General features: G+C 41.6%; 1 protein-coding gene across 1 annotated transcript in view; it reads right to left on the reverse strand.

The window, feature by feature from the left end:
* ABCC4 (ATP binding cassette subfamily C member 4) overlaps nt 1-24566 on the reverse strand; it is a 230511-nt gene that overhangs the window by 188734 nt on the left and 17211 nt on the right. Inside the window, exons 2-3 of the mRNA XM_023528014.1 lie at nt 3805-3915; nt 3121-3241 (exon numbers count right to left, since the gene is read on the reverse strand). Of these exons, the coding sequence (XP_023383782.1) occupies nt 3121-3241; nt 3805-3915 (232 nt within the window). The remainder of the gene's footprint in view (nt 1-3120; nt 3242-3804; nt 3916-24566) is intronic.

Genomic DNA, 24566 nt, shown 5'->3' on the forward strand with positions numbered 1-24566 from the left:
ACTGCCCCCCACACTAGTGACTGAGCGGGGGTTCTCATCCTTACCGAACACATGCACACCCACTCCAAAACTCACAGAGATACCAGCTCTCAGCAGTGAACCAGGCGCTCTTGTTAAGTAACTACATAAAGAACTTGGTCTTTGCCCAGATCATCTGAGTCCCATGCAAGACCACTGCCTTCCACTGGTCCGTCTCAAGGAGCCAATGTGCAATGGTGTCTTAAGAGTGTGAATGGATGTTTAAGAACTTAGGTCACCAGGGCAGGCAAACTGTACCTACTTGAGATTGACAGTAATGAGCCAAGGTGGCTTTCTTCAAGGCTCCTGGTCCATATAAATGCACCATGGTGCTACTGCTAATGTCAACACCCTAGCAAATTCCAGCACCCAGGGGACACAGCCACCTGGACTCCACCCCAATTTACAATCCCCAATATAACTTCCTATTCTAGGCAGTTCTTAGCATCTTACTTATTATTCCTAGGCCAAAATCAAGATGCATGTATCTGAGACCCTGAAGACACAGGACAAGCTATCAGTCATAGAGATCGTCAGGCTCATAAGTCAGAGTGCCCAAGAAGAAATCTTGACTCTCCTTTATGCTTTGTGTGACCCTGGGCACAATATGTTAACTACTTGTCACTATGTGTCCTCTTTTCCAAAATGGGAATAATAATATTTTTCATTTCATTTGAGTTAGCCAAAGGAATAAAATAATATTACATGTAAAGTGCTCATAGCAGTTCTTGACAGACATTTTTCAAATACTTACTATAATTACTACACAAATAGTGCTGCTGCCACCACCACCACCACTGAGTATGAGCCCTTATTGCAACATCATCAGTACTACTACTACTGAGTACGAATCTCTATTACTGCTGCTACTCATACTAATTAATACTAATACTACTGAGGATGAGCCCCCATGTTGGCCAGTTACTTTATTCTCCACTTTTTTGCCATAACTAACCAACCTCCTAAAAGAGGGCCCAACACTCTACCAGCTGGCTGCACCTTCATTCGGCCCCCCAGTCCTAGCCATCCTAGATCTTCCATCAATAAGTATTACTGGAACTGGACAATTCTGAAATCCCAGCACCAGAGTGGGACCTATCCTCTCTCAAGAAGAACCCCAGCTCCTGTGGCCTCTGTCTCTGTGTCAAGTTCTCCAAAATCTTGCCCAGCAAAGACTCGAAGCTCATTTTGAGATGGAATCTAGTCACCATGTAGGGCTTAGAGACCCCACCCCAAGAAGCCAGCAGTCCAGGACAGTGAGGAAAACCAGAAGCTCAGTTCAAACCCAGAGACATGGGCTACCCTTTGATCTGCCTGTCTTCAGCTTCTTCGGCACCTGGCAGCAAATGGAAACTACATATCCAGGGGCAGCAGAGGGAGGCCTACTCCAGGACACGATCCTATACTAAACCCTGAGGCCACTCACCCCTGTCTACCCCAATCTAGAGCCATAGGCACACAGCGAGGCTCCAGTGATTCCTGGCAAGCAGAATTCATGAGAGCTCTGCTCCCTGACGTCAGTAGCCGCATTTGATCAAGAAATGCACACACAGGCTACAGTGACACCCACTTGCCACCTCACTTCTTTTAAACAGACTTACTGTAACGATGTAGAAACACCATCATTGGGACACCTGTGCACAGGTCAGAAACAGGCTGGACAACCTGAGGGTCTCCTGCATCCTCTCCCACCCTTGAGTAAACTTTGATGCAAAGCAGTCCCACTGATTTGCATCTGTACTCTGCCCTTCGCAAGGCCACAACAATATCCAGGTGGTGGTTGGTGCCCTCCCAAAGGAGGAACACTGCCCCATATACACATTCCCACTGTCTGGCACACTGGCCAACACACCTCTGTCATTAGCAAGAACTTTAGTCTCCCAGGACCATCCAGTCACCTATTGCCTGACAGATTCTCTGGTTTTCTCCAGCGTTTACTCACCTAGCTACCCACTTCCCACAGTGCCCTTCAATACAACAGACCATTTTAAACAGGAGCTACACTTCCCACATACAAATGAACTGGCCTACCCACCTCATCCCCAATAAATGCACTTATAACAACTTACCGCCCTTCTGCATCTAGAACAACCCTTTCATAGCAACTGCAACTTCTATTTCTACTAATCTCACACGAAGGCAGGGCCACCAATGTCCCTAAGTCAGTACTAAAGTCCTACAGAGAGCACGAGCCACCTAGGCAGATTTTCAGCATACCAACCTAGAACAGGTAGAACAACGTCTTACTAGAGGATCATGCCTGAGGCCTTTCACGGTAATGGAGGTCACTGACTCGTGGCTTTTGCCTTCGGTTCTCCATTGTCTATCCAATCCTACACTCTCTGCCATGCCAGACTACCAAGACTCCACCTTCCAACCAGCAATCCACTCCCGCAACCAGGGACAAGAAACCAGGATGGGTGATACATGTGGTACATATTCTCCAGAATTCATGAAGAAGCCAGAGCCACTCCAAAGAGAGGGCTTTGGCTCGTAGTATCCAGTCCACTGGAAAGCGAGCAGCCTGGACCTGTGTGTTCTTGGGAGCTCTGGCCAGCTCAAGCCCAAGCCAGAGGCAGGGCCCTGCATTCTGTTTCCCGGGAAGGGGAGAGGTGACAATGCCTACTTTGGAAAGCATTTATCAGATCTGGCTTGGTCAAGTTAACAATTATTTGCCGAGTACCTAAAAAATGTTTATTAGTCTGGGCTCTGGTCCAAATTTACATCTTCCAAACCACAGGACACCTATTGCTTGAGGTTGCAGGATCTTCTTTTGGTCAAGGATCATTCTTAGCATTTATAAGATTTACTGAGCACCAAAAGTGTCTTAACATGGTATAAAATGCCTTTTCTTTTCAGTGTTGTCCTTCCATGACTCTCTATTTTAGTTGCTTAAAAGAAAATAATAATCTCCCTAAGGTCTAGTCATCTAAGTATTTGCCCATTCTAAAGATGAACTCAGCTACTGAGTTACATCATGTTTACTAGATATGTTTTACTCTCATGCCTTAAATTTCTTGCCCCTCTCCCCAGTAGTCCCATCCATCTCACTAGCAATCCACATATACTGAAAAACAATTCACTGTAGGCAAAAGCTTTTACCTCAATTAACGTAAAAATTCCCAAAACTAAATAGGATTTCCAGTAACACTTTATGATTGCCTTTGTTAAAGAAGGCTTCCGTGAGTCTCTCTCGGCTCTCAAGACTTCTTTATCCCAGAACCTGCGATGAGAAACAAAGGGAAGTGAAGAACAGCACACCCTGCCTTAGGGCAAACGGGGGAGGTGGCAGAGTGAAAGATAAGTGCTTATTACAGGACCTCATGGCTATCCCATAAATGCTGGCTAATCGTTCCCAGGGCTCTTACAAGATGTGTGGTACACTATCTGAAGCACCAGAAAAAACGAGCCTGGAGCAAAAAAGTCCCTATTTTAGGAAACAAGTTACTGTCAAGCTCTGCTGGATGGACAGCACTCTGAGCTGAGCAGCCCAAAACGGCAAACAGGAGTCCAGACAACTTCACTAGCGATACCACCTCCCGGAACAGATCTCAGTGGCCAGGGCCTTTGCTGTGGGCTCCCTGCACTTCCACAGGAAACACAGGTTCCCCAAGCCTCCAAAGTAGCCTAAGCCCAAGGGCAGCTTGAGAGGAGGTGCGTGGGCAATGTTAGGCGAAGAAGGGTCCAGAAGGGCCCAAAGGAAGGCAATACCCTCTCCCAACCAATAGCCACACACTTAGAAGTTCCCCTTCTTCCTTATCCTTCTCCTCACTGCCTGTTGCTTACCCTTGCAGCTCTTCTCCGAGGTGCTTGGAGCGATCTTCTGGAAGCACCGAATACATATCATCTTCTTCTAATCTCCGTTTGTGACCAATTTTAAACAAGGGGTTTAGCCACCTGTTAAAAATTAAGAGAAAAAGGGTGACATTTATCCAAAAATACATATCTGTGTCAAAATACATTTATGAGTTTTGTTTTTTAAAAGTCTACATTTTAAATATACAGTTATGGTTAAAAATTAGATATTTGCACATGCAAACACACACACACACATGCACACACACACTAGCTCTTTTTGCTGAGAGGGCCTGAAAGCAATGACACACCAGTATCAAAGAGCACTCCAAAGCCCAGATCTTGTTTTTTTTCTTTTTTCTTTTTTTTTTTTTTTAGTACCTTCTTCCATTAGGGTACTTAAAGAAATGACTGACTCCAAGGTTGGGGCAGTGTACTGTCAGTAAATGACAACTAGCTTTTTTTATTGTACTTTAAATGTCATACGTTAAGCTTTTGATTGCTGAGGCATCCACTTCAAAGACGTTCAAATCAAACACATCGCCAGCTACATCACTAGATAAAGACCCAAGCCACCCACCCATGAATTTCCCTTTTTCTTTGTCAGAAAACTCTGGTTGACCTGGATAACTAACCATTTGACTGACCACGTTTTTCCCCTCCTGAGCTTTAATTCCTACTGTTGTTTTAAATTCACCAACAAAGAGTGAACCTGCAAAACCTTAGGCACCTCACCCTTAACCCCAATAAAGGCAGAACCCCAGAATGGTGTTCTCTCCTACCTCCCTGTCTCATTCCTTCCCCCCAGGACCTTACTGTGTGACCCCAGGCATGCCAGGACCTGTGAGTAATAAACCTTGTCTTTTTCAAAGTTCCCTGATATAAATCATTACTGAGGTGCATTTTGCAATCTTAAAATCACAAGGGCCAGTTCAGCCACAACACTGACTCCTTGGGGAAAATGTCTGTGAGGACTTGCCACAAGTAGTAGTGTCCCAAGCATCCCCAGAAATAGCATCACCACCCAGTGATGAGACCAACGCAAAACAGACAGAGAGTGTACAAAGACAGAGAGTGGAACAGAAAATAAGGAAGTGCTCAAGGAATCATGAGGATATGTCTGTCAAAGGACAGAGAAGCCAGCTTGAAGGGTTCTCACTAGACAAATCTGTGATACTTAGAGCATCAAAATAAATAAATGGCAATGAATCATAACTCATTAAATAACAAAAGAATACATACATCCTTACTCCTACATAAATGGGGGAGAAGGGAAAGCTCATGCATTCTAGAATGCAAAAAAAAATATTTAAGGAACAATGGAGTTAGAAAATTAACAATGGGTACACTTGAAACTAATATAATATTGTATGCCAACTGTTTTGAAAAACACAAAATTTATAAAAATTTTAAAAAATGAAATTATCGATGAAAGTTAAAACCAGTGAGTGACAATTCGATGTACAAAAGGATATTCACATAACCTCAAATTGTCTCTCTACTAATTACTTATTCATTATGAAAAGAAAAACAATAACTTTAAGAGGACCCCAAGAAAAATCTATTCAAATAAACTGTCTTTATCTATTACACATTATTTAAATGATAATAATTAATCTGCAGAGATAGTCTAAAGATTAACACCATTTTACTGACTTTGCCAGGGTACGGAAATTTCTGAAGCCAGACAATAACCTGTGAAAGCAAAGATCTCATTTCTCTTATCTACTGCTTTATCCCTAGCCAATAGTACTAGGTACAGAGGAAGTGCTCAAGAATTATTTGTTGAAAAATGAACATCTGTGAATCTTTAAGGAAGCAGTCAGAGAAACAGCTCGATTTTGCTAACCCTAGTTGCTTGACGCTGGTCCAGGAGCCGGAAGGCTGGAATCTAGTCCAAGCAATGGTACTGAAGACCCGGGCATTCCCAGGGCCTCGACCATTCCCCCCTTCATTTCTACAAGTTCCAGATTTTGCATCTCCATCCTCCTTTGGCAGTCACTTGATATTTCTAGGTCTCAATTTCCTTCCAAAGCAAGAGTATAAATCTGTAAGCTTTACCACTAAACAGGTTTGAAATGTGTTGGGCCATTTATTCTACAGTTATTCCCTGAAGGAATCTCTTGAGAAATTAGCCCTGGAACTTACCCAGATGATGATACTGTACCCTGACAGGCTCTCTTTAAAATTCTGCTTACAAAGGAAAAGATGTTCAACATCACTAATCATTAGGGAAGTGCAAACCAACCTCACACGTATTAGAATGGCTACTATCCAAAAAGAAAAAAAAAGTGTTGGCATGGATGTGGAGAAACTGGAACCCTTGCACAACGCTGGTGGGAATGTAAAAGGAAAAATACTGTATGATTCCACTTACATAAGGTACTTAGAGTAGTCAAATTCAGAGAGACAAAAGCAGAATGGTGGTTGCCAGGGGCTGGCTGGCAGAAGAGGGAAGTGAGAAGTTAGTGTTTTAATGAAACTCTAACGCTAGATAAAAAGAATTCTGGAGCTTGGTTGCAGAACAATGTGAATGTACTTAACACGATTGAACTGTATACTTTAAAATGTTAGGATGGTAAATTTTATGTTACGTGCATTTTACCAAAATTTTCAAAAGTTTAATGAGTAAAAAGAAAAAAACACTGCTAAATGTGTTGCAAGTGGCAATCCTCCTGTGTTAGTCTAGGACTGTTACTTTCTGGTTGTGTGACCTTGATCCTCATTTCTCAAAACTGGCCTCTGGCAAAAGGGGAAAACACCTGGAGATAATACCTCCCAAGGCTGCTGAGAGGATGAACTGGGGTTGCTTTGAACACTACAAAGTCCCTGTAGACAAATACCAGCCATTACCACAACGGAGCTCTTAAGTAATCACATTTAGACCCCATTAAAAAGCCTCTAATAATTTTGATAGATGGAATTACTCAATCAAGCAAATTTCTTTCATCGTGGCTCCTGACTTAAGAACTCCCAATCTCAAAAAGCCAGGCTGAGCCCTATAGGTACCAGCAAGGACTTAAGGTTTTCATTTTCATCTGATGGCAAGCCTACTTTCACAGGAGCCTAAATTATCCATCACCACCTAAGTGAAGAATTAGACATGGAGACCTGAGACAAGGGACACCTTCATTCCGGCTTATCTCTGAGGGAGTTTACTCAGCAACTCCAGGCCACTGCCTAAGGAACCATCCCTCAACCCAGCTCTGCCCCAGTGGCCCTTGTCTCAAGGCTGTTACTCTCTCCTTCCTCTCTCCTTCCACACCCCTTAATCCAGCAGCGGCATTTCCCTCCTGCCTCACCATGGAGTATAACTCCTTCAGAGCAAGGACTACTCACAAACTACTTGGCATATCTGTGACCGAAGACAGTGTCTGGTATGTCTCCATGCCTAGCCACTAGAATCCATCCAGCATGAGATGGGAACACCCACACCGCAGGTGAGCTATCTCAAAATGGGTCACTACCCCAGCTTTCCTGGAGTGGCCCCCAGCCAAATCAAATTAAATGCAATGGCACCTCTCAGCTAGAATCTTCTTTCCTCCGTTCCTAATATTTGCTCAAAATCCATTTCCTCATCCCTTCCCTCTTCATCTATGATCTGTTTTTCCCGTGTCAACACAAGTGAAGCAGCAGTGCAGGCTGTGTCCCACTCCCTCCCCAATGTCCCCCAAACCCCACCACTCCCTCTGCCCTGGGGTACATGTGGATCTCCCATGCTGCTGGCCCTGCAGAAATCTCTGGTTCATTCCCAGCCTTCTTGTCTCCTTTCTCCCCTGCCAACTAAACCATGCCTTTATGTCTTCATGTGTCCTTGTCTTATCACCACACATTTTCCCAACAAAACAAGGAGTCATGAGCAAGAAAATATTTCCGCTGCCCAACCCACATGGCTGTGAGGAGATTAAAGCACCATTGTTTGAAACTAGCAAGTAAAGGATCTTACAACCAGCAGGTAATACCCTAGTCTGGTTAGCACAGCCCAAGTGGTGACCACTAGGTTAAGGAATCAATCACTGCCAAGATCCCTTCCGAACCTGTGAGTGCCTCTGTGCGTGACCTCCTCTAAAGATAGAGTCAGCAGTGTCTGTTCCAACAAAACGCTTTCTTCCAAACTATTGAACCTTAGCTCTTGCCTCCTAGCTCAAGGTATCCCTCCTGAGAGTAAGAAATCTACTGCCTGACTAACTAAGCCTTTGATGTCACTCATTGAAATTCAGGCACAAAGAACAGAAAAGAAAATACTTGACTTGTGTCAAAGAATTGTTCCAGAAGCTTAATCACCATGCATGTGAACATGTAATTTACACTGTCTTAATTGAAAAAATACCTACTCAAGGCTAATTTAGTCAGTCATGATACTTTCACTAGATTGCTCAAAGTTCATCAGTCCATGGGAAATAAATGTATGGGCAGTTAGGTTAATTTAGCACATAGGTCATCTCATGCAGCTTGCAAAGCCATACCCTGGTACAAGCATTGCCAGTGTGAGTGTCTGCATATCTGCAAGAGCCCCAGCCTGCTTTTCCGGTCATGTATCCCGCTGTCCCAACAGGAATCGTTTCTCACAGCCAGACTGGTTGCCCACTTATCCCCTGAACACACACTGAAGGTATCCCCTACCTTCAACTCCCAAACCCAATAGGCCTTCATCCTTTTTTAAAAAACTTTAATAGACTTTTTTATAGCAGTTTCAGGTTCACAGCAAAGCCAAGCAGAAAATACAGAGAGTTCCTACACTTCGGCACAATCTCCCCCATTATCAAAATCCCCCTCCAGAGTGGTACAGTTGTTGCAATTGATGACCATCACTGACATGTCATTATCACCCAAAGTTCATAGTTTACATTAGGGTTCAGTCTCGGTGTACATTCTATGAGTTTTGACAAGTGTATAATGACATGTATTCACCATTATGGTGTCATAGTTTCACTGCTCTAAAAATTTTCTGTGCTCCACCTATTTATTCACGCTACCCTCCTCCCAACTCCTGGCAATCACTGATCTTTTTACTGTCTTCATGGTTTTGTCTTTTCCATAATGTCATATAGTTGAAATCGCACAGTATCATTATGGGTCATTTCAGATTGGGTTTTCAGACTGGCTTCTTTCACTTAATAAAATACACTTAAGGTTCCTTCAAGTCTTTTAGCTTGGTAGCTCATTTCTTTTTAGTGTTGAATAATATCCCATTATCGGGATGGACCACAATTTATTTATGCATTCGCCAACTAAAGGATATCTTGGTCGCTTCCAAGTTTTTGCAATTATAAATAAAGCTGCTATAAACATCCGTATGCAGGTGTTTGTGTGGACATAAGTTTTCAACTCCTTTGGGTACATGCCAAAGAGTATGATTGCTGGGTCATATGGTAAGAGTATGTTCGGTTTTGTAAGAAACCCCAAAACTGTCTTCCAAAGTGGCTGCACCATTTTGCATTACCACCAGCAATGACTGAGAGTTCATTATACCCCTTTTTAAAAATCTGATTTAATTGATCCCTGTTTCAGGATCAAGCTCCTTCAGGGGGCCTCTCTCTCCAGCAAACCTCTCCTCCCTTGGGTCCACGGCAACTTACGTGGCATTACCAAAAATCCCTTATACATAATCTCTTCTGCCTGTAGTCACCCAGTGGAGGCCCATAAGCAAGATCCTAGCAACAAATATGTCTGGTGTGGCACACATTATTTTGAAAAATAGCTGAAAAAACAAGAGATTTCCCATACAAATCTAGATTTCTAAGTGCTCTTGAACACCCAGAAGGTCTGCCTACGCTGTGTCCACATTTCCCCATGCTACTCTGGTATTTTCTACCCTTGTTCATGAAAAAGAAATGTCAGTCACTGTATGCTCCTGATCACAGCAGCATTAGTCATGATAGCCAAGAGGTGGAAGTGACCCAGGTGTCTATTGAGGGATTAATGGATAAACAAAGTGTGGTATACATATACACTAGAATATTATTCAGCCTTTAAAAAGAAATGCTGACACACGCTACAATATAGATGAACCCTGAGGATCTTAATGCTAAGTGAAATAAGCCAGTCACAAAAGAACAGCCACTAACCTGTACCCTTTAAAACAATTAAGATGGTATTAGTATATATACACAATAGAATATTACGCGGCCATAAAAAGTAAGGAAGTCTTGCCATTTGTGACAATGTGGATGGACCTTGAGGGCACTATGCTATAAATGAAATAAGACAGAGAAAGACAAATACCTTATGATCTCACTTATATGGGGAATCTTTAAAAAAAAAAAAAGAGAGAGAGAGAGAGACAGAAAGAGAGAGAGACAAAGCTCTTAAGATAATAGAAAACAGATTGGTGGTTGCCAGAGGTAAGGGGTGGGTGGAATGGGTAAAGAGGGTAAAAAAGTACAAAATTCCAGTTATAAAATAAATAAGTCATGGAGATACAATAATGTACAGTATGGTGACTGTAGTTAATAATTCTGTATTGCATATTTGAAAACTGCTGACAGTAAATATTAAAAGTTCTTATCATGAAAAAAATGTTTGTAACTATGTGTAGTGAAAGATGTTAACTAGACTTATTGTGGTGATCACTTCACAATACATACAAATATCAAATCATTATGTTATTACATATGAAATTAATGTCAATCATACCTCAATTTTTTAAAAAGATAGTAAATTTTACATTTATGTGTGTTTTACCAAAATTTGGGGGGGTTGTTTGTCCCTTATTTTTCAATTACAGTTAACATACAATATTATATTAATTTCAGGGGTACGATGTAGTGATTAGACATTTATATACCTTACAAAGTGATCATCCCAATAAGTGATCACCCGTCTGACACCATACATAGTTATTACGGTTATTGACCATATGCCCTATGCTGTACTTGACATCCCTATACCACAATTTTCGTTAATTTTAAAAAAGAAAAGAAACCCCAATCAACAACCACTAAATAAACTGATTTCCTGACCCAGTAATGGGTCTCTACTGTGTGTACACTGCCCTTAGCGCCATAATCTGCACAACAGACCAGGGGGTCCTTACAGGGCAGGAGGGTCTCTCGGCCATTTTTTCATACTCCATTCCCAGCACAGTTCCTGGGACAGGGAAGCTCAATGAATATTTGAGCCACGTAGAAATGACCCATAATGATAAATCAGTATTTGGAGCTGAACTGAGGCTCCTGGTGAGGGTTTCCTCCTTACACAGGTCATACTTGGCTGTTACTCCATCACTTCTTGTTTCCCACAGAGTGAGAAGGAAGTGAAATGTAAAATGACTAAAACAGGTAGTCCCCGTGCTGAAAAAGCCAAAGGCCCCACAGAGCCGTCTGCCCGACTGCAGGGGCCTACACCCTAAGGAGTGTTCCCTCATGTCCTGGGAGTACACAAAGCCACAGAAACACTTGGCACATCTTCTTAGAAGTTTTAGTAAACTGTGGCATTTGAAGGGGAAAAACATACACACTGAATAAATAGAAAAATTGACAAAGAAATGCCCTGCTTGCAGGGAGCTGCTTTGGCAAACACTCTACACTTCCTAGGTGCTCCTTGACCCCCTTCTTCCCTCAGGGCCCTTGGGAGACAGAGTTGAAAAAGCAATAGCTTCACTCTTACACTTTCTTAACACCAGTGGGTACACCTTTCCAATAATAGAGCCCCGTGAGAGCCATCATATGCTGTGGCTCATAGGAACATTCTCCCTGAAGCCCCTGGCCCAGACCACCCACTGACCATTCACTCCTCTATAAGTCACAACCCATTTACCTCAGCTAGAACTAGACTCCCTGGTTAACCGTCACCACCCAATCTAACCCTCCCTCCTAATCCTCCCATGAAATTCCCTGGAGCTCCCCCAAGCCCTCAGCTCCTTGCTCTTAGCAGGGGCCTGGCTGGTCCCTGGGGACACAGCTTCCCTGTAGCCTCAGGGTAGTCTCCGGTTCCCTAGCTCCACTTTCAAGCCCTACATCCCTCCTAGCTGTAAACATCTCTGACACTTGCAAACCAGCTACTCACCGCTGCATCTAAAAAATTCTTTGTCACTGCCTATCATTTGTTGTTCAGCAACTCTAACTGCTGGATCAGGCTTCCACTTCACCCCAACTCCCAGTATCATCACAAGTGACTTCTACACCCTACACAAAGGGCACCCCAATCCCCAGTTGCTCATTTTCTTTTTCTCATCTCTTCCTCTTTATTCCATTGCACATATTAAGGATAGGCTTTCAGACCTCTACGATGCCTGCCAATGGCTGTGACTTGACACCTACTATCTTCACAACTACTCGGCCAGTCTGGCCCCTGCACTGAGGTGAGCCTCGCACTTTTCCCAGGGGATACCTGTCCATCCCCCTGCCTTTGAACACCATCTAAATGCTAAGCACCAGGCCTCTCCCCCACACTCCAGATGCCTGTGGCTAAGTGCCTACCTGTCATCTCCTCACAGATGTCTAACAGGCTCCACAATCCCAATGGAAGTCCTGATTTTCCCTGCCAAACCTGTTCTTTCCCATCTTGGTAAATGTCAACTCCATGGAGCCCACAACTCAAACCAGAAACCTGGTAGTCACCCCTGATGCCTCCCTTCCCCTCCCTGCCTCAGCTGCTACCTCCAAAATGCAGCCTGATCCCATCCACTCCCCTGCATCTCTGCTTCCCCCACTGAGGCCCAAACCGCCATCAGTTCTTGGTGCTGCAGTCTGCTAAATGACCTGCCTACTTTCACTCTTGGTTTCCCTATGATCTTTATATGCAAAAAATACAGAATGATTTCTCAAAAATACAAGACCATGTCGTCATCCTGCAAGAGAACACTTAAACTCCTGATGGAGTGTCATGTGTGACCAGGTTCCTCTTAGCTCACCAACCCCATCTCCTGCCCGTCGCCCTCGCTCAGTGTTCCATCTGCTGGTTCCAAGCTCCTGTTTCCTATTCTCTTTGATGGGAACATATACTCTTCCCCTTTCCTTCCATGATCGCACAGGCCCTTCTCCAGGTCACAAACGAATTGTCACCTCCACAGCAAGGCCTGACTGCGCTATCTAAAAAAACCACACATCTTGATTTTCTACCTTAATTCCCTCTACTACCTTTCTTTACCATTTACTACAATCTATTCTGTTGAGTAGAAAAATAATCCCCTTCTTTATTTTGTCCATCTCCTTTCTAGAACAAGAGCTTCATAAAGGCAGGGCCCAGCCTTTCTGTGGCAGTCACTGGGCCTGGCACATAGCAAGTCACTCAAAACTCAGCTGAATAAATGAATAAATGCCTCTCCCCTGCTTGAGAAGCAGTGGCAGAGAACATGCACTCACACAACTCTCTCTATCTCCTGTAGGTCAAGCAGAATATGCAGGTCAGTTAATCATTCAATAAATGCCCTAGCCCTTCTCAAATAAGTCATTTATTGTTGAAAGAATACTGTATTTTAATGCACTTTTAGCTGTGGCAAATTATTATTCTTTGATTCTCTCTGAAGACTCTGCCAGCTGTGGTCACTGTAGGCTCCTGTGGCTCAGCCTAGGGCCTCCATCAGGGCAGGGCTGGGCATAGGGGTCAGCGGGGCAGAGGTACATAGGGTACTCAGAGAGTCTAAGAACAGAGACTGGGGTGAGGAACAAATGAGAGGCACAAAGACAACTTTCACAGAAAGACCCACCCTACCTCACTAGAATCCCCTTCCCCTAGAGCAAGATTTCTCAAGTTCAACACTACTGACATTTTAGGCCGCATGCTTCTTTGTTGGCGGCGGGGGGGGGGGGGGGGGGGGGGGGGGGTGTGTGTCTGCCCTGTGCACTACAGGATGGTCAGCAGCATCCCTGGACTCAATCCTTAAGATGCCAGTAGCATCTCCCCACCCCACACTGTGACAACCAAAAATGTCTCCAGACATTGTCTGGGTGGCAAAGTCTTCTTGATCAGAACTACGGCCAGAAAGATGAAAACATTTTCATCTTTCTGGAAAAGCTATAGAACTTTACTTCAAATGTTGGCCCCAAAGAGTAGCCACAGGGCGCTGGCAGCAGTCCCTTAGCCACCAAAACAAGAATAATGGTATAAACCCATCACTATATTCACTGGTTCAACTGCCCTCCTAGAGCTCACAGTCCAGTGAGCAAGGGATCTATGTTACAAATAATTACAATATAATATGACAAGTGTGGTTGTGAGCTATGTACAGGATCTGCTTCTTGGCTTTCTTCAGGTCTCTGTAGGGGTGAGTGATCAATACCCTAGCTCGCCAGTGACCCATCTTCTGTATAACAGAGGTTGTCAAAGTGTGGTCTCTAGACCAACAACATCAGCATCCCCTAACTTATTAGAAATGATCTTCCAGGTGAGGCTGATACAGGCTCAAGTTTAAGAACCTGCTGTAGAGTGTGCATTGGCATGCCTCATCTGACATATATACAAACAGTCCCAACGCTGGTTAAACATCAAAATCCCAACCTTAGCTGTAGGAGTCTTAAAACAAAGACAAACAAGTATCCGGAGCCCTATTACAAATGAGTCAGCTGCCTGGGTTAGGGAGGGTTCCAGGAAGAGACAAAGCTTGAGTAAAATCTAGAGGAATCGTTCAGCATTCACTGAGGAGACAACAGAGGAAGAGGAGAGAATCTTTCTAGAAAAACAAGGCAAGACATGCAAAGACATATTGCCTAGGAACAGCAGGTTCAAAACTGAATGGGGTTTGATATAGTAATGTAGTAGTTTGATGTAACCAAAGGTCCGGTGTTCCAAACTTAGAAATTTAGACTTTAGAAAAAGAGAAATAATGAAAAGTTTTTAAGCTACCTTGTAAATGATGGACTGCAGAAGGCAAGGAAGTCAGTTAAAGATTAAATCAGAAACATTTACGAAGGTGTGACCAGTACAATTTGTCATACTCCTTCATGAAAGTAAACTTGATCTAATTCACGTTCCCAGTCTTACTCCTTGAAACACAAATCTCACCTCCATGTGTCAGTCCTAACTCTGGAACTCTATCATTCTACCACAAAAAAATGCCCAAGCAAACCAGAAAGTTTAAAGTTAAAACCAAGAGTTTAAAATTCAACATCCTATTACTAATTTACCCTAGGAAGTCAAAACAAAAACACTGCAACTCAAATCATTCTTTAAGAAAATATTTTTTATAGCCTATTTAATATAAACTCTATCAAATCGATTCTTAAATTTCTTAAAATAAGCACAGCAGTAATATATTTAAAAATTCTATAACATATACTTTATCTACTAAATATATTTTTAAAAACTATATCCAAAAGCAATTTTCCTTACCAGCAAAACACACATTAAATTCATTCCCATTAAAATAAGATACCAGATATGGATGGTTCACTGACACACTAGTAATGATGGAAAAAGCAGTCAAAGGAGAAAAAAAGAAAGTTAAGATGGAGAAAGTAACAAAATTTGTATAGTTTTACAAAATAAGAAAGTCCAACTCAAAATTACTAAGGGCAATGAACTAGTATACCAAAGTTGTAAGATGCATAATAAATAGACAGAAATCAGTTGCATAAGTATATTCTAATTATACTGAAGAGGGGGTTGGCTCCTGTTGATAAATTACAGGCACCCTTCATAATACTGCGGGTTAGGTTCCAGATCACCGCTATAAAGTGAGTACTGCAATAAAGTGAGTCAATCTTTTTGCTGGTGGATGGTCTTGCCTTTAATTTATTTAAAAAAAAAAAAAAGCAACATCTGTGAAGCACAACAGGGCAAAGCACAAAACAAGGAATGCCTGTATTTAAGATACTAACTGCACAGAGTAAAAAAAGTGTTTTTTTAATTTATTAATTAACTTTAGAATGAACAAACCTGGCAGACATCACTTTGACCAAGTGATAAAAGTTACTATCAGCAATAATGAGATAGGTGGACATCAGGTGTGTATAATGCACTGAGCATTTACTTCTTAGTATTCCTACTATGAGGAAACATCAGACAAACCCAAACTGAAGAATGTTCTCCAGAGTAATGACCTGCGGATTCTTCAAAAATATCAAGGACATGAGAGACTGCGGAGCTGCTCCATATTGAAGGGCACTAAAGAGATACGACAGCTAAGTACAACATATGACCCTGGGCCTAAAATGGGTAATATGGGGAAATTGGTTATGCAGTCTGAGGATTAGATGGTAGAAACGTATCAATGTTAATTTCTAAATTGTGATGAGTGTACAGTGATTATGCCAGAAAGTGTCCTTATTTTTTGGAAACATACACTGAAATGTTAAGGGCTAATGGAGAAGCATGCCTACAATCGACTTTCAAATACTTCAGATAAAATAGGAATAATATGCATACTAGAATGGCAAATATGGTAGAATCTGATGTTAGGGAATCAGGGTGAAGGATATACTGGACTTCTGTGCACCATTCACAACCTTTCTGTCAAGCTGAAGTTACGTCCAAATTAAAAGTTAAAAGACACCACCGGATTTTAAATTATTTCAAATACAATAATCAAAACTCTATGGTATTAGTTTAAAAGTATGACTTTACTCATTAAAAAAAACTCACAGAAATAGATACAAAATATAAAAATAAAATATAAAGGCAAAATACAAAAAAAAAAAAACTTAAAAACAAGAGAAAAGCAACTTCTTACATACAAGGGTACTCCCATAAGGCTATGAGCAGATTTTTTTTCAGCCATCTTTGCAGAAGTAATACGATATAGTCAAAACGCTAAAAGAAAAAACTGCCAATAAGAATACTCTACCAGGTAGTTGTCTTTCAGAATTGAAAGAGTCTTTCAGACCCATAAAAGCTAAAGAAGTTCATCATCACTAGACCAACTTTACAAGAAATGTTGAAGGGAGTTCTTAAAGGTAAAATAAAAGGATACTAATTAGTAACAGAAAAACATGAAAATATAAAACTCACTGGAAAAGGTAAATATATAAATTCAGAGTAATGATAAGTTGCTGGTGGGTAAATAACTCACAACTCTAGAATGAAGGTTAAAAGACAGAAGTTTTAAAAATAACCATAACTACAATAATTTGTTAGTGTACACAGTATAAAATGAGTTAATTGTGACACCAAAAACATAAACTGTGGGGGAATGTAAAAATATACAGCTTTTGTATGTGTTCAAAGTTAAGTTATTATCAGCCCAAAAGAGACTTTTAAAATGTTTTATGTAAGCTTCATGGTAACCACAAAGCAAAAATCTATGGTAGATACACAAAAGATAAAGACATCAAAGCACACCACTACAGAAAAGCATCAAGTCACAAAGAAAAAGAGGAACAAAATTACAAACAACCAGAAAACAATTAATAAAATGGCAATGGCGAGTCCATAACTATAAATAATTACTTTAAATGCAAATAGATTATATTCTGTCCTATCAAAAGACACAGAGTGGTTGAATGGAGAAAAAATAAGACCCATCTATATACTACCTTCAAGAGACTCACCTCAGCTTTAAGGACACACATAGACTGAAAGTGAAGAGGTGGGAAAAGATATTCCAGGCAAATGAAAACCAAAGAAAGCAGGGGTAGCTATGTTTGTATCAGACAAAATAGACTAAGCCAAAGACTATAGCGAGACAAAGAAGGTCATTATTCAATAATAAAAGGCTCAATTTATCATGAGAACATATAAATATTTATGCACACAACATAGGAACACCTAAACATATAAAGCAAATATTAAGAAATTTAAAAGGAGAAATAGACAGCAATACAATAATACCAGGGAATTTCGGTATTCCACTTTCAACAATGGATAGATCATCAAGACAGAAAATCAATAAGGAAACACTGGACCCAAACTACATATTAGATCAGATGAATCTAATAAACATATAGTTATGCATCAGTTAACAATGGGGTTACATTTTGAGAAATGCATCATTAGGTGATTTCACCTACTACACACCTATGCTATACTTATAGCCTATTGCTCCTATTGCTCCAACCTGTAGTTTTTGCTGTACTAAATACTATAAGCAATTGTAACAATGGCAAATATCTGTGTTCCTAAATGTGGGAAAGGCACAGTAAAAATATGGTATAAAAGATTAAAAATGGTACACCTGTACAGGGCACTTACCATTAATGAAGCTTATAGGACTGGAAGTTGCTCTGGGTGAGTTGAGAGTGAGCAGAGAGTAAATGTGAAGACCTAGGACATTACTGCACATGACTATAGACTTTATAAACAGTGTACACTTAGGCTACATTAAATTTATTTTTTTTAAGTTTTCTTTCTTTAATAATAAATTAACCTTAGCTTACTGAAACTTCTTAACTTTGTAAACTTTTTAATTTTAACTTTTCAACTTTTTTGTAATAACATTTAGCTTAAAACACAAATACACTGTACAGCTGTACAAAATACTATTTCTTTATATCTTTATTCTATAAGCCTTTTTCTACTTTTAAAATTTTTTTTATTTTAAATCTTTTTCTTAAAAACTAAGACACAAACATGTTAGCCTAGGCCTACACAGGGTCAGGATCGTCAACATCACTGTCCCAAGTGAAGGTCTTCAGGGCAATAACATGCATGGAGCTGTCTGTCACCTCCTGTGATAGCAATGTCTTCTTCTGGAATACCTTCTGAAGGACCCACCTGCCTAAAGCTCTTCTTGAAGAGGTATTACTCTTTTCACAAATATGTCCACGCTGGTTTGTTTGGTATGGTTCTTTTTTCCATCATAGATTTGCTTATAAGCAGATAATGCACCATGAATATTCCTCTCTATTAATGAAAACCTTTCAGTATTGGGGTCCATGTTTTCAAACTTTTTAAAGAGCTTGCTGAAGTCTGCAAAAGCATCTACTAAACCCTCCACTGTGAATTTTCCTGGAGGAGGGGTTTTCTTTTTCTTCTCCTGTAATTGCCTTTTCTCTTGCCTATTCCTCAGTTATGCATTCCCATTCTGGTTCCAGTAATTCCTTATTAGTCAATTCCTCAGGAACCACCTGAGGAGTTTAGAAGCTCCTCAATGTCATCTTCATCCATATCCAAGTTAAAGTCATTTGCCATCTCAACCACAACCTGTTGACTTTTGCAATCTCTTCATCCTTGGAAAATCCTTTGAAGTCAAGGATGAATCTCTTGAGTATCTTCTTCCGGATGCAATTCATACACTCTTTAGTGACACCACCCCAAGCCCAAGCAAGGTTCTTCGTGCAGTCACGGATTTTGTAATCCTTTCCAAATTGCAGCAGGGTCTTCTCAGTGCCTTCTTCAGTTGCAGCAATAGCCTGGGCAAAGGTCCTCCTCAGGCAGTGGGCCTTAAAAGCTGCTACAACTCCTTGTTCCACTAGTTGGGTCAAAGAGGTAGTGTTTGGAGGAAGAAACACCACTTTGATATCAGGATGAACATCAACAATAAAAGGAGGATGTCCAAGAGTATAATCCAACAATAAGCAAAACCTTGAAAGGCATGTGATTCTCTAACAGCACTTCTCCATTTCACTGGCATGGCAGTTCAGGAGAGCATCCTGGAAGAGGAGCTCAGTCATCCATGACTTCTTACTGCTTCTGTAGTACACTGGCTAGTTTGTGCTTATTGCTATGCTTGAAAACCCTGGAGTTCTCACTGTGCTATATCACTAAGGATTTCAATTTGTAGCCTACAACATTGCCTCCAAACAAGACTGTTACCCTGTCCTTAAAAGCTTTGAAGCCTGGCATTGACTTGGCCTCCTTATAGATGCAAGTTCCTTCAGGCATCCATTTCCAGAATAGGGAGGTCACATCCATACTGAATGTTTGCTCTGCCAGGTAATTTTCCTCCACAATCATCTTACCTAGAGTTCCCAAAAATTCTTCAGCTGCCTTCACATTAGCACTCACAGACTCACCGTTCACTTTCATATTATGTAATGAATAACAATTCTTGAATCGTTTACACTACCTGGAGCTAGCAATAAATTCAACATCATAGTTGGGTCCAGCCTTTTCTTTCAATGTTGCAAGCAAACTTTTTGCTTTAATCATGATCATCACAGTGCTGAGAGGCATACACTTCTGTGTCTGGTCTTCAATCCAGATCATTAGAAGTTTCTCCATCTCTGACATAGGCTCTTCTCGAATTTTTGTTAGTCTCATTGCCTTCAATGAAGCAGATCCAGCTTCCTTCATTTTGTTCCTGTTCTGCAAGATCATAGCTACAGTGGAATGGTACGTGCCTGACTGGCGAGCAGTAACCATCACTGATTTCCTACCCTTGCAGTCCTTCATCAGTTTTAATGTTGTTTCCAGCTCAGTCACTTGATGCAGCTTCTTACTGGCAGCATTAGCAGTGAATTTTGTAATCTTAAGGGTCACGATAAACAAAACAACACAAGATTAAATCAAGTACAAGAGAAACAATGATAAAAAATATAGCATAGTACATACATAAGACAGTAACATAGTCTTTTATTATCATTATAAAGTATTATGTACTATGTGGAATTGTATGTGCTATACTTTTATACAACTGGCAGTACAGCAGGTTTGTTTACAACAGCATCATCACAAACACTTGAGTAATGCATTGCGCTATGACATTACTACATCACTAGATGATACACACAAATATACACAATGAAATATTATTCAACCTTAAAAAAGAAGAAAATCTTGTCATTTGCAACAAAATGGATGAACCTGGAAGGCATTATGCTATATAAAATAAGCCAGACAAATACTGCATTGTATCAAGGTCAGACTCATAGAGCAAAAAAGTGTTTGCCAGGACCTGGGGCTGGGGGTAGGGAGAGGGGAATATAGGGAGAGTTTAGTAAAAGAGTTCATACTTGCAGCTAGAAGATGAATGAATGAACAAGGTTTAAAGATTTCATGTATAACAGGGTGACAACTGTTGATAATACCATATTGTATAATTGAAATTTGCTAAGACAGTAGAATGTAAATGTTCTCACCAAAAAAAAAAAGGATAAATAAGGCGATGGATAGGCTAATTCACTCAATGGGGAGAATCCTTCCACAATGTAGTTGTATATCAAATAATCACATGGCATACTTTAAAAACCTTCCAATTTTGTCAATCGTGCCTCAGTACAGCTGGAGGAAAAAAAATACTTTGACTAGTATTTGTCCCTAGTTCCTGGGCTTTGTCCCAGTTCCTCTATATCTTTGGAATTTTCCAAATGAATGTGGGCCCTGATGTTTTATGCTAACAAGGTGACATAGTGACCCCTAGAGAATTTATGCTAACATATGACTCAGGAAGGGGGCTGGCCACACCAGAAAGACCAACTACCCGATTAGAAGACTGAGCCTTGGAGCCATGTGGTATCAGCCCGAGTTCCAGGGATGGGGAGCTGGAGCTGGAGATCAATCACATGGCTAATGAATCAATTGATCATGCCTGAATAATGGAACCTCAATAGAAACTCTGGACACCAAAGCTTAGGGGAGCTTTCCTAGTTGTCAATACTGAGTGTTGTCACATATTGATGTTCCAGGAATGTGACATGTCCTGACTCCACAGATATAAGACAAGAAAGCTCTATTATCCCAAACCTCGCCCTATGTGACTCTTCCTTTGACTGTTTCTGATTTGTATCTGTTTGCTTAAATAGAACTGTAATTGTGTTCTCTGCATGGTTCTAGCAAATTACTGAACCAGAGGGGCATATGGGAACCCCCAAATATGTAGCCATCTGAGAGTGGCCTGGGGACCCCAAATCTGCCTCTGGTGTCTAAATGGAGGGCAGTCTCATGGAGGACAGTGCCTGTGAGGTTCAGATAGAGGTGGAGCCAGAAGTCAGTGCAGGGGGTACTCTTCCCTAGAGCTCGAGACCAGGCGCTCACATATCAGACACCGCCTCCTTAGCTTCTGCTGGCCTTGAAGTCCACTCATCTACTTGCTCCTCTGCTGACCGCCTTTTTCCCCCACTGCCTCCCTGTCCTCACCTGTAATATAAAATACAGTCCTAGACATGGAGCCCAGAAGCCCACCACTGTCACTAGGAACTCTTCAGCTAGCACTAAAGGAAATGACTAGGAATGTTTTAAGAGCTCCTCTCTCCTAATCCCTTGTGGCCACATGCTCTCACTCTAGGACAGAGTGCTCACATTTTAACCTGCAATGAAATTACCTGAGAAGCTCATTAAAAATAAGCCCAGACCCCACTATTGGGGTTCTGATTCTGCAGATCCGAGGTGGAGACTAAGTCTATATTTCAAGCAAGCACTCTTTATATATTTGGCCTCAAACTCATGCAGAATTGAGATTCTAGGAAAGACAGTCACAAAAAGGTGTGTGGTAAATGATTATTCAGTCAAAGGAGGTTAGAGCTAGAACACACCTCGGAAAAACTAGTAAAGCCCACGAGCCTCAGAGAGAAAAACTGGCCTAAGAAGTCAAGGTCAGTTAAATGACTAAACTAGAAACAAAAAGCTAGGCTTCAGTGTACTTGGTCAGAGATGGATCCCTCCCTCCATCCTCTTAGAATTTAGTTGTTGCAGACACCTGAGGGACAGACAGGCAGGGAAGCAGGGATTTAGGACACCACCTAGCTGAATGAGACGCATGAGCCCCAGTCACTGGTGTCCCCTCGTGCCCCCCAGTCCTGTCACCACTGATCAGTGGCTCAGAAGAAGTAGAACAGGTCTAGGACTCTGGACAGCTGTGAGAATTGATGGCAACAACAAGCACAAGGTAGGAGAAGGGCTCTCCATGGAAGGAATGTGAGCACCGAGGCCACGCCAGCATGAAGAAGGTAGGATTCAAGTCAGGGACACCTGTAAGGTGAGAACTCGGACCGATCTCACTGGTTAAAGACCAAGGTGTCAGTAAAGTTGGTTTCTCTTGAGGTCCCTTCTCCTTGGCTTGCAGATGGCTTACCTGTCCTCTGTGTGCATGCACCCTTGGTGTCTGTGTGTCCAAATTTTCTTATAAGGACATCTTAATGTACTCATTTTAACCTAATCACTTCTTTAAAGGCCCTATTTCTGAATACAGTCACATTCTGAGGTAATGGGCATTGGGGTTTCAACATATGAGTTTTGGAGGGACAACAGCCCATAAACACTATTCTTCATTCCTCAGACTTGGACACTTCACATTCAGAATAAGTAAGTGGAAGTAGAGTCGAGGCAAGATTGCCTGAGGTGGTAATTGCTGATACTTGTAGATGGGTAGTCAGGGGTTATACGTACAATATGTACATACACGTATGCTTGTCATTTTCCATCATAGAAGAGAAGGGAGGGAAGGAGGAAGACTAGGGTGAAGTCCACACCCATACAGGTCTCAGGTGGTGGGTATTTGATAAGCATGTTGGGTATTTTTTCTATAAGAGTTAAAGTCACCCAACTATTAATATTGGTGCTATCCATCATTAGAAATAAAATTATCTCTTTCTCTAAAATTATTATCTTTTTCAATCTTTTAATTAATATAGCGATTAAGAAAAACAAACTGAAAAGGAGTAGGGAAAGGAAAGGTAGGCATAATACTGACCACCGAACTACACCCACAGCTTAGCTTACATAATTCATTCCTTGGTCCATGTGAGTCTGGTCCTTCCTTCTCCCTTATTCCTGGCACACAATTTGACTCTCTTTCCCAGCCTCCCTTGCAGTTAGGTGAGACCACGTTGCATTGAAAAGGAAGGGATATATGACACACTCACATGGCCCTAGAACCCCCACGCCACACACACTCTCCTCAGAACCCGGAAGAGGTAGCAACCCAGCTTCAACTAAGCGGACGACAATAGGAGCCTTGCCTAGGTCTGTGCACACAAACCACCTGGAGAGTTTGTTAAAATACAAATTCTGATTTACTAAGTCTGGGTTGGGGACTGAGACTCTGCATTTCTCCCATGTCTGGGTGATGGCAGTATTGCTGGTCTACAGACCACACTTGGAGTAGTAAATCTCTAGGCAGAGCCATCCACCAAAGAGATTCTCACTTCTGATGCCTCAGAGATGGTGGTCATATGATGAGCAATGGAAGACACATCAAAAAAGACTCAAACAGAAAGGTCAGCCAGCTGGCCTTTCTCAACCCATAATAAAGTTTAACTCAGACCTATAATTAATTGCTGTCTTAAGGCACAGCTAACAAATGAATCCAGAGACAGCTGCACGCAGATCACATGAGTGTGTGCAATGTGAATGAGTTGGCTGGGTTCTATCAAAAATAGTATTTGCCACCCGAGTCCAAACAGAGCTATAAACAGGGAGCTCTCCAAAGGCAGTCATTGCCACATCATGGGAACAGTTACCGCTGGACTAGGAATAGAGGACAAGGTCACATACGGGCCTTAGGTTCACACTGGCCCCCCACCCGCCATGCCATTCTTACATAGAAGCCCATGTGGAGGTTGTTTACTTTCCAAGACCGCAGCTATGATTAACAGATTATTAGTCTATAAAACCTCAATAAATATTTGTATCACCTTAACCCTCAACATCCCAGCAGCATGTTTACAGTACCTGCAAACAAATAGCACCATGTTTGCTCCCAAATTGCTGGAAGCAGATGAGAACTTGGCAGTAACTCCCAAGGACACTTAGTTTGCAATAGACCTTTCTTGGGTTCAGGTTTAAGTTTACTTTAACTGTACATTCCTCTTCTATTTACATAACAGACACTGGGCCTAATAGAAACAGAGAATACACATGGCATAACTTCACATGAAACTGGATGGAACAGGATTCCCTCTGGCTTCCATCACCATTAGTCAAAAGCCTGGGAAACAGGCTGAACATTCAAGAAGCTCCTACCCACCCAAGAACTCTGCTTGCAAGCCTTGTCCACTAAA

The sequence above is a fragment of the Pteropus vampyrus genome, unplaced genomic scaffold (assembly GCF_000151845.1).
Source record: "Pteropus vampyrus isolate Shadow unplaced genomic scaffold, Pvam_2.0 Scaffold21, whole genome shotgun sequence".
Classification (NCBI taxonomy): Eukaryota; Metazoa; Chordata; class Mammalia; order Chiroptera; family Pteropodidae; genus Pteropus; species Pteropus vampyrus.